Source organism: Myxine glutinosa, chromosome 10, assembly GCF_964187855.1.
Source record: "Myxine glutinosa chromosome 10, kmMyxGlut1.1, whole genome shotgun sequence".
NCBI classification, from domain to species: Eukaryota; Metazoa; Chordata; class Myxini; order Myxiniformes; family Myxinidae; genus Myxine; species Myxine glutinosa.
In genome coordinates, this window is record NC_136270.1 from 23,885,583 (window position 1) to 23,904,323 (window position 18,741).

General features: G+C 45.2%; 1 protein-coding gene and 1 long non-coding RNA gene across 2 annotated transcripts in view; one reads left to right on the forward strand and one right to left on the reverse strand.

The window, feature by feature from the left end:
* LOC137434338 (uncharacterized) overlaps positions 1-18,741 on the reverse strand; it is a 123,834-nt gene that overhangs the window by 28,673 nt on the left and 76,420 nt on the right. The window contains exons 30-33 of the mRNA XM_078785175.1: positions 16,201-16,318; positions 15,991-16,118; positions 10,386-10,582; positions 10,054-10,186 (exon numbers count right to left, since the gene is read on the reverse strand). Of these exons, the coding sequence (XP_078641301.1) occupies positions 10,054-10,186; positions 10,386-10,582; positions 15,991-16,118; positions 16,201-16,318 (576 nt within the window). The remainder of the gene's footprint in view (positions 1-10,053; positions 10,187-10,385; positions 10,583-15,990; positions 16,119-16,200; positions 16,319-18,741) is intronic.
* LOC144894131 (uncharacterized) lies at positions 2,469-3,797 on the forward strand. Its single transcript, XR_013624840.1, has 2 exons — positions 2,469-3,645; positions 3,753-3,797. It is a non-coding gene; the product is annotated as an uncharacterized LOC144894131 (long non-coding RNA).

An 18,741-nucleotide genomic window follows, 5' to 3' on the forward strand; every position in this document is an offset into this window, starting at 1 on the left:
CGCTGCTCGGTGGAATCGCCTCCTCCGCACGGATCGCGCACTGCTTGTCGGGATCACGCCGTGCCTCACACGGCCGGCTCACCCTGACCACTCGCTTCTCGGTGGAACCACCTCCTCCACGCGAATCGCGCACTGCTCGTCGGAATCACGCCGTGCCTCACACGGCCGGCTCACCCTGACCACTCGCTTCTCGGTGGAACCACCTCCTCCGCGCGAATCGCGCACTGCTCGTCGGAATCACGCCGTGCCTCACACGGCCGGCTCACCCTGACCACTCGCTTCTCCTCCGCGCGAATCGCGCACTGCTCGTCGGAATCACGCCGTGCCTCACACGGCCGACTCACTCCGGCTGCTCGGGCACTGCGCCCTTCGCGGGCACCACTCTGCGAGGCCGGCGATTCTGATCGTGGCTCGTCGAAATCCCACCTACGCGCGAATCGCGCGCTGCCCCATCGCGGGCACAACCCGATCAATCGCTGCACGGTGGAATCACCTCCTACGTGCAAATCGCGCACTGCGCCCTTCGCGGGCACCACTCTGCGAGGCCGGCGATTCTGATCGCGGCTCGTCGAAATCCCACCTACATGTGGCTACTCAACGAGGCCGGCGAACTCCGCTGCCCGGAATCGCCTCAATGGAGGCTCGCTTGGCACCATGCGAGGACTCGTCGCAGCACGGATGAGTTTCTAAGGACGTCGAGCGGGACCTTCATAGCCTTTCACGACACTCGGGCTTATGCTTATGATAGATGATCGTATACCATGTGTATTCTATATGACTATCGTATCGGCATGTATCGGCATGGCATGTATCGGCATGCCGGCATGTATCGTATACCATGTGTATTCTATATGACTAACTATGTCTACAACTCCGGACAAAACACGGCCCGAAAGCTAAACAAACGAGACGCTACTTCAGGGCGTGATATGTATTCGATCCTTTGACCCGAAAGCTAAACACACGAGACGCTACTTCAGGGCGTGATATGTATTCGATCCTTTGACCCGAAAGCTAACAAACGAGACGCTACTTCAGGGCGTGATATGTATTCGATCCTCTGACCCGAAAGCTAACAAACGAGACGCTACTTCAGGGCGTGATATGTGTTCGATCCTTTGACCCGACAGCTAAACAAACGAGACGCTACTTCAGGTCGTGCAGTCTATCGCTGCCAAGCATGCTCGCCCTCTCGACTCGGCGTGCTCGCCCTCTCGACTCGGCGAAGCCGCACTGATTCAACGGGCCGAGCTCAACTTTCAGTTTCCCTCGTACGCGGTGCGCCCTAGATAATACTTTTCGCCCGTCGGCCGGGTTCGTATTCCGTACACCGATCTCGAGCCCGCTCGAATGCTGCTGCCCAATGGACGTGAGACTTTAGATTTCGGAGTGCTACTTTACTCCATCTGGGGATACCGCTCAGCTGGAACTCGCCGTCAAACCCGCCCGCACGCGCCCGAACCAATTGATGACGTCATCGACTAAATCACGCGTTTGCTTTACAGCACCATTTAACTGTTTCCCGCGCTTGCGTCATCAGAGTTCGTCTACCTGGGTACCCCTACAGATAGCAGAAATACTCAATCTGACCGCCCCTGCCCGAAAGTGCGTGTCATAACGTGGCGGCCTTCGAGGGCGACTAGCCAACATCGCGGACTTATGCCGTTAATCGATAAGGCACGGGGCATTTGGGGGTGCACGGTGACCCCATGACACGGTGACATTGAGCGTTGCGCCCGACTCCCTCGTCTCCTGAGCAAGCCACGTGGGCACCGGCCCGCCGGATCGCCCTTGACTCTGGGCTTGTTGCTTCTAGGACAGGTCTCCTGGCTCGCCTCCACACATTTCGAGACTGCGAGACGCCTCGCCCGGCCGCTGCCTGATTGCGTTCCCTCTGACCCAGACTGTGAAGGTCGCTCGACTTCGGTGCGCGATGCGCAGCTGTTATCTCACACTTCACGACGGGGGGGGGGGGGGGGGGAGGGGGGTTGGATGAGTGAGGGGGTGAGATGATGATCCATCCATCCGGGCCATCCTCTTGGCTGTCGATCCATCCATCCAGGCCATCCTCTTGGATGTCGATCCATCCATCTGGGCCATCCTCTTGGATGTCGATCTATCCATCCGGGCCATCCTCTTGGATGTCGATCCATCCATCCGGGCCATTCTCTTGGATGTCGATCCATCCATCCAGGCCATCCTCTTGGATGTCGATCCATCCATCTGGGCCATCCTCTTGGATGTCGATCTATCCATCCGGGCCATCCTCTTGGATGTCGATCCATCCATCCGGGCCATTCTCTTGGATGTCGATCCATCCGGGACGTTTTCCATTTCTCGATCTCGACGTTTTCTCTCCGGGACAATCCCTCCGGGACGGTAGCCGGTATAGCCGATCTTCACCGATCCTCTGCGCGCTGTGCTGCAGGTCGGGAGATTCTGCGTGCTTCACTGGGCTTGTAATTCGTACGCGCTGCCGTCAGAGAGCGCTCGAGTCTCGTGATTTCAAAACAGGGGGACTCCGGGGTATCGCGTAACTCTCGTTATGGCTCTCGTCGGTTCTCTCCCTCGGCAATTCCATGACATGGATCTAATGTGGATCGACCATGTACCCTTGGGAGCCAAGGCAGGTACAGACTTACTGTAATGGACTTACTGTAGTGGCCTCCTGTCATGTAATCTTACTTACTGTTACAACTCCTAGGCCGGTACAGACTTACTGTAATTGACTTACACTGTCATGGCCTCCTGTCATGTAATCTTACTTACTGTTACAGCTTACTGTAAAGAGGCTTACTGATTTACACATCTTCCACATCGACACATCTTCCTGTAATGTGTTGCCTTGCGACGAATAGACATGGCTTACTGGTTTACACATCTTCCACATCGGCTCATCTGCCTGAAATGCGTTGCATTGCGACGAATGGACATTCGCTCTTCGACAAGGTACACCTTATGTAATGAGTTGCATATCGCAAAGGTACACCTTATCCAGCACATAGGCCTGTGAGACTAGCCTATTGTGACCCACAGGCTCATCGTCTGCCAGTATCGGACATGTTTGCTAACCAGGCTATGAGTGCGCCTAGAGAACATCTGCCGTCCCTCCCTTCGCCTGATACACCCCTGCCTGAAGCGGTGAGGGCACTGAGGTGCCCCTCCGACACCTGCCTCCAGCGGCTACTCCGAAGCAGGGGACTCCGGATTTGGGGGCGACGTACCCGGTAGTTTCCGAACCTGTGCTGGCAGGGTAATTCGCCACACTGACCTCTACGGATGGACCGACTGACCTGTACTACTGATAATGGATTTGTTTCGTATAGCGCTTTCCAGGAAGCCCTAAAGACGCTTTGACAGTGTGCGAAACATAACACAATGGCGCAAAGACAATAATCAATAGGGATATTTCTTTGACACCCTAATAATGATATGATGACTTCCTCTACCTATTAATGCTGACGCGCGCTCGCTTCCTGCCTAGTGGCAGCATAGTTCTAACGGCGGGGAGAATGTGGTGAAAATGTAAGTTGAACCCAGGTGTGACGCTCACTTAAACCACTGGGCGGTGTCTATAAGACCTCGGGACGTCCGCGACTCGAGGCCACTCCTGCGACTTTATACAATGACATGTAGAATTGAATGGTACGTACCCACTTATATTCTAGGCTTGCTTGCATTGACTGATATATCCAATCTTTCTCATATGATGCCTTGATCCTGACATATATGTTGCATGGTGTATTTTACAGGATGATGTTACGATCTAATTGAAATTAAACCTATCTATGGGACGAGTTGTGGATCTGGTTGATTTTCACAACAGACATTGTGAGCCATCCACACTTTTCTGAAAAATTATTTTCCTTCCACGTGTGTGTGTGTGTGTGTGTGTGTGTGTGTGTGTGTGTGTGTGTGTGTGTGTGTGTGTGTGTTTATTGACATTACATTAATGAAGTTGGGATTATCCTTTAATTCGTAAGAAAGGCACAGCCAATCAACAATGAGTGCTTAATCTCTAATCCACCAATTTGAAACAACAAAGAGTAGACAGACTCAGCGGACGTTTCATTTGTGGTCCACAAACCTCCACGAGCCTAAATTCCAGCTCCAGGCCAAATCCATTTTTAGTGATTTTATATTATTTTTCATTTACTTTTTACCCTTTTCTTCTACTCGATCCCTGGGGGAATTCTGTCAGATTGGCCGGCTTCCTCGGGGCTGTGGGATTCCAGGGAGGATGTCTGGGACAACTGATGATAATGATCATGATGATGATGACGATGATGATGAATGTATACAATTTATGTTTGGCACCCGTGGCAAAAATATTGGCACCCTTGCACTTTTTTCAAATAATGCCCCATTTCTTAAAGAAAATTATTGAAATTAAAATAAATTTTGGTATCTGCATATGTATTTCTTTGGTTTGCAATGGAACAAAACAAAAAAAAGCTGAAAAAATTACTAAATCCTAGCTTATTCCACACAAAAATCCTAAAATGGCCCAGACAATATTATTAGCACCTTTTAGAAGTTAGAAATAATTAGATTTCAAGCAGGTGATTCTCCTTTACTTTAGAATTGAACTCGCCTACGATGAGTTGCAGGTGCCTGCAATATAAAAATCACCCATTCAACCAGTTTGAAGAGAGAAAAGGAGTCATTCTGCTGTTTTGTGTCACTGTGTGCACTGCAATGTGCATGGAGAAAAGAATGAAAACCAGAGAATCGTCTGACGAGGTCAGACACAAGATTGTAGCCAAGCATGGACAATCTCAAGGCTACAAGTCTATCTCCAGATGCCTTGATGTTACTGTGTCCACCGTACGCAATGTTATCAGGAAGTGTAAGTCCCATGGCACTGTAGCCAACCTCCCTGGAAGTGGCCGCAAGAGAACTTGATCGTAGATTGCAGCGAAGGATTGTCCGAATGGTAGAGAAAGCACCTCAATCACTGCCAAACAGATGCAAGCTCACCTTCAGACACAAGCTATGACAGTTTCAACTCACCATCTGTCGCCAACTCAATGAAAGGGGGTTCTATGGTAGGAGACCCAGGAGGACCCCACTGCTGAGAAAGCCCGACTGGAGTTTGCCAAAACACACCTGAACAAGCCCAAATCCTTCTGGGAGAATGTCATGTGGACAGATGAGACCAAATTTACTGGAATATGGATCTCTTTACCTTCACATGTCTTTCCTAATACTTATGATCTTCCCCTTTTAAAAAAAAAGCAGATTCTCTGCTTTCTCAAAAACTCTTAGACTATTCTCTCCTTCTTTACTTTTCTATCAATGCAGCTCTTTTATTTGGCCTGGCCTCGATGAGGACGACATAGTCTGTGCCTGGAGCCTTCTACATTAAAAAAAATCTATATTTAGGCCAGGAAAAAACATCTCCATGTTTACAGAAAACAAAATGAAGCCTTCAAAGAAAATAACACTTTACCGACAGTCAAACATGGAGGAGGTTCAGTGATGTTTTGGGGTTGCTGTGCTGCCTCTGGCACTTGGTGCAATTCAATGTGTGCATGGCATCATGAAATCAAGAGATTACCAAGGCATTTTGGAGCACAATGTTCAACCAAATGTGAGAAAGCTGGGTCTCCATCCAAGGTCATGGGTCTTGCAGCAGGACAATGACCCCAAAGACACTTCAAAAAGCACCAAGGAATGGTTCAAGACAAAACGTTGGACTATTCTGAAGTGGCCAGCAATGAGTCCAGATCTAAATCCCATTGAACACCTGTGGGGAGATCTGAAAACAGCAGTTGGGAGAAGGCACCCTTCAAATTTGGGAGAACTGGAGCAGTTTGCACAAGAAGATTGGACCAAACTGCCAGTCGGGAGGTGTAGGAAGCTCATTCATGGCTATAGGAAACGCTTGACTGCAGTTATTTGGTCCAAAGGCTGTGCTACCAAATATTAAGCCGAGGGTGTCAATAATTTTGTCAATGCCATTTCTTTTTATTTTCTGATTTCAAAGGATATATTAAGTTCTGAATCAAAAACAAAGGTTCTGTAATATTAACAGTGGAAAAAGGAATGGTGGAGACCAAATACTTTGACAATTTCAACTTATTTTTCGAGAATATTGTGAGTTGTTTGAAAAAAGTGCAAGGGTGCCAATATTATTGGACACGACTGTATATGCACACACACTCAATCACACACACACACACACACACACACACACACACACACACACACACACACACACACACACACACACACACACACATACACACACACACACACACACACACACATGTCAGTCATTATGTGATCTTCATATCATCAGTGGGGAACCGTTGCCATGATGAAGCCCCAACAAGGGCGAAACCAGGTCTGTAACTGTGAGTTTTGCATGCACTTGTGACAGTATCTGAGTTTATAATCCATAATGACACACTGCTAGATGACTTCCCTGGAGCTTTGCAGGCAAGGCGGACATGCATGGCGATGACGTCATGACGTTCGCTCATTAGGTTGGAGAACCAGATTACAGATACCAATATATATAACGATATATATATATATATATATATATATATATATATATATATATATATACATATAACTATATATATAACTATATATATATATATATATAACTATATATATATATATATATATATATATATATATATATATATATATATATATATATATATATATATATATATATATATATATTCGAGGTATATATATATACAGTCACGTGAAAAAGTAAGTACACCCCATGTAAAGTTTTCACTTTTTCAACATATTTCAACATACAGCTATTTGATCTTTATTTCAACAATATTGATACATAAAGGTGATATAATATAACAAATATCATGAAACATTTACATTTTGTAGTCCATTGTATAATTTAAATAAACATAAATGCAAATTTCGCATGTGGAAAAAGTAAGTACACCCTTGGCTCTAATAGGTGGTATTTCCCCCTTTGGCAGAAACTACCTCAAGTAGGCGTTTCTTATAACTGTCTACCAGTCTCTGACATCGACTGGGAGAAATTTTTGCCCACTCCTCCATGCAGATTTCTTTCAGCTGTGCGATGTTTGAGGGGTTTCTTGCATGCACAGCTCGTTTCAAATCCCCCCACAACATCTCGATGGGATTTAGATGCGGGATTTGACGTGGCCATTCCATAACCCCCAATTTCTTTCTTTTCAGTCATTCCTTGGTGGATTTACTGGTATGTTTAGGGTCATTGTCATGTTGCAAGGTCCACCTTCGGTTGAGCTTCAACTTTCTGACAGATGGCCTCACATTATCCTCAAGCACCCTCTGGTACAATGAAGAATTCATAGTGGATTCTATGATGGTGAGCTGCCCAGGCCCTGATGCAGCAAAGCTGCCCCAAACCATAATATTTCCACCACCATGCTTTACAGTTGGTATCAGATTCTTGTGGTCAAATGCTGTCTTTGGTTTTCGCCAAACATGTCTTCTGGTACTGTGGCCAAATAGCTCTACCTTTGACTCATCTGTCCAGAGCACATTGTTCCAGAGTGCTGGTCTTTGCCTCGGTGTTCATTGGCAAACTTCAGTCTTGCCCTGATGTTCTTTCTGGACAGCAAAGGTTTCCTCCTGGCACACCTCCGATGTAGATCAAATTTGTGCAGCCTCTTTCTAATGGTAGACCTGTGCACTTTGACATCAACAGTGGCAAGAGCTACCTGTAGGTCCCATGATGACATTCTGGGGTACTTTGAGACTTCTTTCAGCATCTTGCGGTCTGCTCTTGGGCTGAACTTGCTGGGGCGGCCTGGCCTGAACAAGTTGGCAGTTGTTTGGAATCTTCTCCACTTGTAGATGATCTTCCGGACAGTCGAATGATTGATTTCAAATTGTTTGGAGATCTTTTTAAATCCCTTCCCAGACTCGTAGGCATCTATAACCTTCTTTCTGAATGCCTCAGAGAGCTCTTTTTATCTAGGCATTGTGACTTTGCACACTTCAACAACAAAGAGCAAACCAAACTAAATGTCTGAGGTTTAAATAAGACAGGTTCCTCCAAGATCCTCTCTAACGATGTTCTAATCATTTGCACCTGAGCTGGTGCACCTGATTCTAATTTTAGGTATTTGAAGTAGTGATAAATGTCGGGGTGTACTTACTTTTTCCACATGCGAAATTTGCATTTATGTTTATTTAAATTATACAATGGACTACAAAATGTAAATGTTTCATGATATTTGTTATATTATATCACCTTTATCTATCAATATTGTTGAAATGAAGATCAAATAGCTGTATGTTGAAATATGTTGAAAAAGTCAAAACTTTACATGGGGTGTACTTACTTTTTCACGTGACTGTATATCAAATGAATCCATCTTGGTGTCCAACCTTAAAAGAGGAAAACAAATAACTCTCGACGTTTCGATCAGCAACACAGACAACCGTGCATCCACTGACGTTTCTCTAGAGTAAAGAAAAATAACTCACATCCCTCCTTATATCAAGGAAAAAAAGGGGGGGTGGGATGGGTACACCTAACCCACCAATCAATGCCGTTCTGGAACCAAACTCGTGTCCTCCAAATTTAAGCCGTACATCAAGCCAAAACCGTTAAACCAAATGAAACCACATGTTGGGATGTTAAATTACAGTATTATCAAAAACCGTTAAATCAAAAACCGAAACGTTAAAAAGAACCGCAACATAATTCAAATAAATCGATGAAAACAAACAAACATGAATGTATTACTTGCTTCAAGTGATGGTGGTAATTGAAATCTATTAAGCTCAACGATATATTGTAAACATAAATGTAATGGCCTGAGATACCGGAGATACCTGATTGATGGGTTCTGTGTCTCGACCCCCATCCCCCCAACCCCCCACCCCCCCACCTTTTCCCTTGATATAAGGGGGTTGTAGAATTGTGTTTCTTCACTCATGAGAAAGGTAAGCGGATGCCCGGTTGTCTGTGTTGTTGATCTAAACGTTGAGCAGTTATTTGTTTTGCTCATTTAAGGGTAGAGAACTCCTTTAAAGATGTAAATACTTATGTAAATGCTAAATGAGCTTTAAAGCTCATTAAAGATGGATTCATTTGATTTTAATCCCAGCCGCGTCATCACTTTAAAAAAAAAAAAATTATATATATATATATATATATTTATATATATATATATATATATATATATATATATATATATATTTGAAAAAGTTTGAAAGTTTTGAAATTAGTTTGAAAACACATATTTTCAGCTTTTTAACATTTATGAAAATGTTACACTTCGATATGAAACTGAACTTTATTACCATAATAGCTAAATTGACTCATGCGAGACACATTTTATCTCTACCAGTGTGTGTGCGTGTGTGTGTGTGTGTGTGTGTTTGTCACGCTACTCCTCCTACAATTCTGGGCCGATTACATCCGGACTTGCTACATCCGATCAGCAATTCGTGTATAGCGGTGTTGTTATATTTGCCAGTGGTCTTGGGGGGAGGGGGTGGGGTTGGAAGGGGGTGCGGGGGGAGGTGGACAGAGTTCTCTATGTAAATGTTATCATGCAGCGCCACCTCCAGGTGGGAGAGGGTATTACAAGTCCCCACCCTTTACAGTACAGTATTCCTGTCCCCACGTTTTCCTGTCGTCAGGTGTTTTGAATTGGAAGCAGTATGTATACACCATTCTTCAAAGAGGATATCAAGTCGGCTGTCTCACCTGCTCGGTCTTGCTTGTGCACATTATGGGCCTACAGATTCCGTCGAAATAAAAGTAGGTCATTGGGTGTCGGTACCCTAACTAAATTCTAAAATCCTGCCTTTATCTATGGGGCCATTGCATCGATGGTAAACCAAACTTCAGTGGTCCTGTAACTTAATCACAGTTAGATGTCAATAATATATCTAGAAAAATATGACAGTCATATAGGTTTGTGAAAAAATAGAATAAAGCAGGCTTATAATAAACTCCATATGATGCTATTGCTTTCACTATAACAACAAGATCACCAGAAACCTTGGTAAGATGTATGATTGTTAGACTTACACAGACATGAGAAAATGTCTTTCATTTACCTTCTCCAGGTCCACTGTCAGATCCTCCACTTCACCCTGAAGTTTCTGCTTGGTCTTTTCCAGACTGGAGCACTTGGCCAGAGCAGCTTCCATTGCCTCCTCAGACTCCTGCAACCGGACTGCTAGCTTTTTCCTAACAGGGAAACAGGGCAAGACGATAATAACACAGACAGCATCAATCTGCTATGATGACAACGAGTCGATTAGACTACAAACAATAAAACTCAAAATGTTGACAACCTAAAGGGAAAAGCACAACAATTATGTGCCCATAATGTACCCATGACGTCTGGTCAGCCTTCATCAACTACAGTCTGACAACAAGCGCTTACTTTGACTCCTCGAGCTCTTCAAGCCGTGTGATGCCATCGGCCTCATATTTGCTCTTCCACTGAGAAACCTCTCCATTAAGGCGTGATATGAGGCGCTGCATCTCAGCACGGTTCTCCTGTTCCTCATCTAGCTGCTCCCGCAGCAATTCACAGTCATGGCGTGTATTTGCCAAACCAAGTGCCAGGCCTGCCTTGCCCTGCAAACATAAGGAGGAGGTCTATGGTAAGGGAATAGCGATTTTTTTTTGCAAAAATGCGTCTGAGTAATGCATTTCATGGAACGACCACTTTCTTCAGATTTCCATGATTCAATTCCCAACTAGAATTGTTTCTGGGATAATGTGAGAGGAAGATCAGAGTGGTTTGTTTGCAAGAGTAGTGGCAGAGTGAGATGCCCCTGCAGGAAAAGTGAAGGAAGATATATATATATATATATATATATATATATATATATATATATACAGGATGTTTCAAAAAGAGTGATACAACTTTAAACGTTTATTCACAAAGAAACAGAAAGCTCAGGAACGTGAACCAAACATTTATTGAAAGCTTATGACATAGTATTTTCTATCACTGATTGCTGTTGCAGTTCGTCACTGCCAGAGTTAGTGAGAGGCCAAGGTCTGAAATTGGCATTTACGCAAAAACCTTGTAATTGACATTCTCCATGTGTGCCCTCCGCGGTTCAGACAGGCATTGTATATACACACAGGACAATGGACTGACTCCAAAGTTCTGTCCAACTTTCCTGTAGGTCTCATGTGGCACTGCTTGGAGGTAGTCTGACTCCTCCTGCTTCAGATCATCCAGTGTGGCAGGGTGGTTGATGCAGACAGAGCCCTTGGCAGCCCCCCAGAAACAGTAGTCCAGAGGGTTCAAGTCTGAGCAATGGGGTGCCCAGGGCAACGAGGCGGTTTCTGAAGAGCTACTGCAGGATAGTGATGGTGTCACCAGCTGTATGCGGGGATGCACCATCCTGCATAAACCAGGTCATGCTGAGCTGGTTTGGGGTGACCTTTTGGGCTAGATCATCATGGAATTTCTGGAGCACGGCCCGGTAGCGCTCATCGTTGATCGTCACCATCCTGGTTTTGTCATTCTCAAACCAGTAAGGCCCTAGCATTCCCCATCTGGCATTGCAGGCGCAGAAGCATGTCACCGTAGGCTCTTTCAGGTGCCTCTCATTGATCTCAAGTGGTTCTGCTCCCCAGAAAATGTTGTTGTGGTTGTTGATGGCATTGTTAAAGTGTAAATGGGCTTCATCACTGAACCACATCAGGTTGATCCAGTTTGGGTACCGCTCCATCCTATCACTGAGCTAATTGCACATATCAAGTCTCCTTCTCATGTCATCTTGACTCAGTTTATACCTAATGGAGATGATGTATGGAAAAGCTTCAGTTACTGGGTGAGGATACGCCAGAGTGATGTTATTTTGATGCCCAGCTCCTGGGAGCGCCAGCGGTGGGACTTCTTGGGACTGTCCACTGCAGAATCCCGCACGGCGTCGATGTTGGCTTGGCTCTTGGTTACTGATGCTGGCCTGCCACTGTTGCCATTGGTCTGGTTGTGCACTGTGCCCTTGTGCTCAAAATGTTTCACAATACCTTGAATGGCACAATTTGTGGGTCCATAACGTGTTCCTGAGATCATATTCCAGGCAGAACCTCCGGCGGATGTCAACATATGATTTAGCCTCATACCACAGAATCACCACTCTTATCTTCTGCTCCACTGTCCATAGCATAGTTGAGCTACGGAGCTAGAAATCTCAGGGAACAAATACCACGATAACACCACCACACCCTGAAAAGGAAAACGGTATAGGTCAAAAAACAAAGACATGACAGGAAGTCAAAGTTGTATCAATCTATTTGAAGCACCCTGTATATATATATATATATATATATATAAATATATATATATAATATATATATATATATAATATATAATATATATATATATATATATATATATATATATATTTATATATATATATATATATTGTTGCGGTTTTGAGAACCCACACTTGTGTAAATATGACATCATTAAAGGTTAAAGGCAGCACTCCATAGATAGGCCACAAGCAACACGTAGGTCACCATAGGACTTCAGTTATTTCATTAGTATGTGTATAGATAAGGCCATGTTTCCAATAGTTGAATCTGCGTTGTGTCAATCAAATAAGGAGTAGGCCCCATTCCGTCCATTTTGACAGCCTCACTCTCCAAGCGACGCCATTACGCGCCCTCCTGTCTGTACCCCACGGCCCTCCCAATTTGGTACGATCCTCGGCCAGCAGCAGCAGCCTTTGCTGCCCATGAGCTTGCTCACCGCCGCCATAAGCCACGAGGTGAGGCCCGAAAAAAAGGGGGAGAGCACAAGAATGGAGGTGTGGCCACGTCAACCCACCATCAGGGCGGGGCCGGTAAGCGATGACCAGCCAACCAGGGCTGATGTAAGATCACCTGATAGGCATGGCTTTTGGGCTGGCGGAGCGATCGCTGGTTCACTTATAAAAGCGCGAACGCAAAGCCCTTTCACAGGACTTACCAGGGGACTTATGCAGCGGCGCTCATTAAAGAGGACTTGTGGGTACATGCGCTTGGCAACAGGACTGATGAGAAGAGCTCGCCTTGAGAGGACTCGTTGAAAGATTGGTGTTGACAGGACGTATTGGGAGAGCGCACAATACAACGAACTCGTGGGTACATGCGCTTGATCAGAGAGGGCTCGTTGGCATTGGGAGCTCAAAGCAGGACCTTGGAGAGGGGGCGTTTGGCGCGAGTGTGCAACTATTACGTACACTGTACACTAGTACCAGCCTTCCTGCCGGGTTTCGTCCGCTGGACCGGAACCGGATTGGTGCCTGGACGCGCTGGTGACCATCAACCTGTTCCACCTTACCATCTACAATCCCCGTGTGAGTGTGTGTGTGAGACGGGCCCGTTTGTCCAGGGAATAAGATAAGATTGTTTAAGGCTGCCCTGTGTAACTGCTTCTTCCTCTTCCTTGTACATTCCCTTCTTTCGTTTCCTCTTTACTTTGTACATAATTAATAAACCCATCTGTTCTTCCTATTCTCCTGGTTTCCTCTTATCCGATCGCATCAGTCTTTTCTCTCATTGGGTAAGCGTGGCACGATCGGAACCGCCATAATCGGGTGTAGTCCTTGTTAACGGCCCGAATCGCGGCTCGCTTCGCTCTGCGTGTCCACTAACGCGGTGGTTCGGGCGGGAGTTATTTCCTTGCTTCACGGTCGGTGTTAGTAATTAGGTATTAGGACTAAGTCGACCAATAACCCTATTTAATACCGACCGGAAGGAACGTTGTAACTTCCAGGACTCGCGTCGGCCAGATAAAAGGACAAGAGGATTAACCCCCCCTTGATAAGGGGAGAGCCGACGTCCGAGAGCTGCAACAATATATATATATAAGTTCAAAACACACCGGGTCACAAGTGTGCCGCACTGACCGGGTCCTCAGTCGAGGTCCGCAGCATCATCCCGTTTCGGCCCTTCAACCTCGATATGGTCAGCTAAGGTGGGCCAGCAGGGGCACATACACATCCACATGCAGCAACTACACCTGGATGCGTACATACTCCCACCCCCAGCCAGTGCGAACGCAGACTACAACAACAACACCTCCACATCCAGAATCCACAGCACCAAACATGGTGGAACACTCAAACACCCACCTTTATACCCTTCACCACTCACCAAACAAAACACACCAGATCATTCATACACACACATACACACCCATACACACACACACACACACACACACACACACACACACACACACACAACACCAACCAACCACCTACCCTTACAACATACACCACTCAACATACAAAAACACACACTCATGCAAAAATTAGTTCCTGCAAAAACACACACCCTCACCCACTCACTCATATACACAAAATAAGAAATAATAATCGTAACAAAAAAAAAAACCCCAAAAAAAAAACCCACACACACAACCAACCTACACCGTTCGACGTGGCTCCATAAACTTCCTCCATATCCAAAATGAGCCTTTCAAGGCAACCTGGGCCACCTTGTCACACATCCTCCTTCTTTCTGTCCCACACACTCCCAGCCGAGCAAGAAATCCAGAAAAGGAATTGCCAATATACCCTCTACACCCCACCTCAAATGGCTGACACGAAACGCGCTAACCCTTCTCCCGGCACTCTGCCTCCAGCTCAGTGTACTTTCCTCTCTTCCTCTCGTGCACCTCCTCCATATTCTCTTCCCAAGGTACCGACAGTTCCCCTAAGATGACCTGTCTTGTTGCACCTGACCAAATGACAATGTCAGGCCGCAACCTTGTCACACAGATCTCCTCTGGGAACACCAATTGTGGCTTCAGGTCCGCCACCACCTGCCAATCACAAGCATCTGACAGCCCTCTTGCTTTCCACCTCCTCCTCTTTCCACCTCTTACCACTTGGCCGTCTTTGACAAACCACACCTCTCCCCCATCAGTCTCCTTCTCCACTCTTCTTTCTCTCGACATCACCACCTCTTGTTGCACCATCTGCACCACCACCGCCAGCACCTGATCATGTCGCCACCTGTATTGTCCTGCTGCCAATGCTATTGAACATGCACTTAGTGCATGCTGCACCGTTCCCACACCTCCACACAACTTACTTTTTCTTACTTACTTTTTCTTACAAGTACTTACTTTTTCCACATGCGAAATTTGCATTTATGTTTATTTAAATTATACAATGGACTACAAAATGTAAATGTTTCATGATATTTGTTATATTATATCACCTTTATCTATCAATATTGTTGAAATGAAGATCAAATAGCTGTATGTTGAAATATGTTGAAAAAGTCAAAACTTTAAATGGGGTGTACTTACTTTTTCATGTGACTGTATATATATACTGTCTTGATGAGGTGAGATCTAGTTGGTTATTCTCTCCAGTCAGAGGTGAGAGATGTGATTGGGTCTTTGTTTTTAGCTCAGCTTGAACACAGTTCCGGGGAGCTTATGGGATGGTGCGTCGTCTGTCCATAAACACTTGCAACCACTTCTCTGAAACTGCTGATGGGATTGTGACCAAGCTTGGCTAAAATAATATTTGGTATGTTGGAACCCAAGTTTATTCACGGCATTAAAATAATCAATATCCTCATGATGCCATCACCATTACAATGAATTCACTGTGACCGGGGTTCCTATCGCATTTTAAAAGTCTGAACGTCTGGTTCATTATGCCATCAGCAGAGGTAAGAGCACAGCTGTGAATCATGTTTCATCCTGGTTGGGGATCATCAACGCAACATATTGTCCCTGCAGTCTGCCATGGCTTGAACATCTTTTTGTATTATTGGTCGATTAACCAGGCTATACAAATACTTCAGCATCCACAAGGGTTGCAGTTTCATAGTGACGTCATGATGATGCATATTGTTGGAGAACTGACGGTTTGATCTTATGACCCCAACCACAAATTATATTGCCTTCGCTGTGCTATAGCAACGTGGAAGACAATGCGTTTGCGTGACAGGCGATGTCTGTTGTATCCTGGTTTTCCTATGTTTTTGAGCATTCGTATTACTTTGCCACAGACCTTAGTCTCTTCTTCCAAAGCTCTTTTGGTTTCTTCCAACTGTGAGGAGAGCGTGAGCCGCAGTCGGCTCAGTTGTGAGATTTTATTCTCAGCCTCCTCAAGACGTCGTAGGTTGTCACCGTTTTCCACTGCAAGTGAAAAGCCCGATCATGTGTAAAAACAAAACTACTACCAACAATGAACAAACGAGCTTCTCTGCTGAATACTTACCCTGAAGTTTGACCTTAAAATTATTGGCGGCATGGAGGGATTTCTGCAGATCCTCGCAGCGTGATGTGAGCTCGTTTAATTGATCGTCTTGCTTCCTCATGGTCAAATCTGCTGCCATCTGCAGGATATCATGAAGTCAAAATGAGTCATTTTTATTTTATTTTGTCTTTTGAATAATTTATTCATGTAACTTTGTCATCCCAAGTCACCCATATAGAGTTCAGCCATCTTGTAATAATGATGTAAGCAGGAGGAGTTGCACAAAAATGGATGGATGCATAAAGCAGATACCTACATTCAAAGTGAGCTGGTATGGAATCAGTACCAAAAATGTGTTGGTGGATATTTTGAGGATTCGGGTTTTAAGGAATCTCTTCGTCTAAAACTTTTAATATCATGTTTGTTGTTGTTGTTGTTGTTTATTGAATACAAATTTCCATTTATGATATCCACAGTTCTTAACAGTAGTCTGTCATAAAAATGTTTCAAATAAGGAAAGAACTGATGACGTTTTAGAGATGGTCTGACGATGGATGAGCAGTCCAGATAACCTGCATATTATTGAATATCGATGACCAATAATCATGAATTATTTCAAAATAATATAACCTCTCCCACTCCCCCTCACTCCCCCTTCCCATGCCTCCTCCCCCCAAGCCCTCTACCTCCCACAGATCTCCCGATGTCCCTGCTCTCAAATGTTGCACTTATGTGCTTCCCCCTCTCTCCCTATCTTGTCTACTGCTCCCTTTATTTCGTCTTATGTGTCCGTTTTGTTTTTTTTGTCATTAATGTTAGCTCTTACATGAGCCTCAATCTTGTATTTAAAAAAAACAACAACCAAAAAAATCCTGAGGCAAGGTGTGAGCCCTTCTACCTGGATGTAAAATGCAGTTGAGCACCCTACCAGGGAGCACTTGAACTTATGAACACAGCGTTCCTGAATGGCACTGACAGGAACATCTTGTGTAGCAACACCATTTGATGGTGGATATTTTGGAGTGGGGGAGGGAGGGTAAGGGGATCGGGTGTCAATAACCAATATAATCTACCAAATCACTACACTGTAATGTAGAGCTGTTGTCTCAGAGTAGTAGGGAGATTAAAAAACAATGTTAAATGGTGGAAAGGTGTCAATGGAGTGTCAATGGAGTGTCAAAAGTCTTGTAATGCTGGCAAAGCACCAAAGGAAAGGGAAGTTTTAAAAGTGACAAATAATGGTTGTGGCATCTGGTTTAGTGAACCTGTTATGAGAAAAGCCACATGATGACATAGTACAATATACGTCCTTCAACATATGTCCCTTGTCCCTATCACCTCCTATTTCTTCCCTATCTTCTGTATGGCGTCAAGGTATATTTGCTTGTGCAAGATATAAAGACATACAGTACACGTGAAAGAATGTTCACTCATTATAAAGCTATACATTTGCATTGTTCCTACATGGCACTGTCCAAGAAAAATCTGAAAGCTATTCAATACTGTAGTGTGAAAATGACTTGTTGTTTTTTTTTTTTGTTTGTTTTTTTTTGTATACAAGATCGAGGCTCGTGAAAGAGCTAACATTAATCACACAAAAAGACAAACCGACACACAAAACACAAAAAACAAGGGGAGCGGCAGACAAGATGGGGAGAGAGGGGGAAGGACACAAAAGAGAGGGGGAAGTGGGGGAAGGACACAAACACAACATTTGAGAGCAGGGACATCGGGAGGACTTGGGGGGAGGTGGGAGAGGATTAAAACATATGAACACTGCAAGGACTCTGGGGTGAATTACCGGGGGTAGAAAAGATCAAGGTTTTCGATGGGGGACGATAAGAGATGGTGGTGAACAGCTGTTTTAAAGACCTGGAGGGAGGAGTGGGATTGAAGGGAGTGGGGAAGTTTGTTCCAGAGGCGGGAGAAAAGGGGAATGAAAGAGTGAAGGTGAGCAGAGAGCCTAGACTTTGGCAGTTTAACCATAAGAGGGTTGCAGGCAGATCTTGTGCGACCTGAAGGAATATTGGGGGGACAGAGCACAGAGAGAGCTGGGGGAGCAAGGCCGGAGAGGAGTCGGTAGAAGACAGAAAGACCACCAACCTGCCTGCGGTGAGTGAGTGAAAGGCCCTCGGCGTTGACTACATCGCAGGAGATTCCAATGATTCTGAAAGCTTTGGCCTCAACAGCGTGAAGCCGAGCAAGGTGTGAGGCAGGAGCACCAGCCCAGAGGGGGGAACAGTATTCCATTGAGCTGCGGATGAAAGCCTTGTATGTGGTGAGGAGCTCAGGTGTGCCAAGGAAGGACTTTGCACGACGGAGGATGCCCAGTCGGCGACTGGCTTTGGAGGCCAGCTTGGAAATGTGGTTTTCCCAAGAAAGATCATGGCAGATAGTGAGACCCAAAAGCTTGAGCGACAGAACTTCTTGGAGAGGATTGTTGAGAAAGTAGATGGGAGGGTTGTCCAGTCGGTCCTTTCGGAGAGACATTGTAAGAGTGTGAGATTTGTCAGGATTGAAAGACATGTTCCACTTGTTTGACCAGTCTGTGATTTTGTCCAG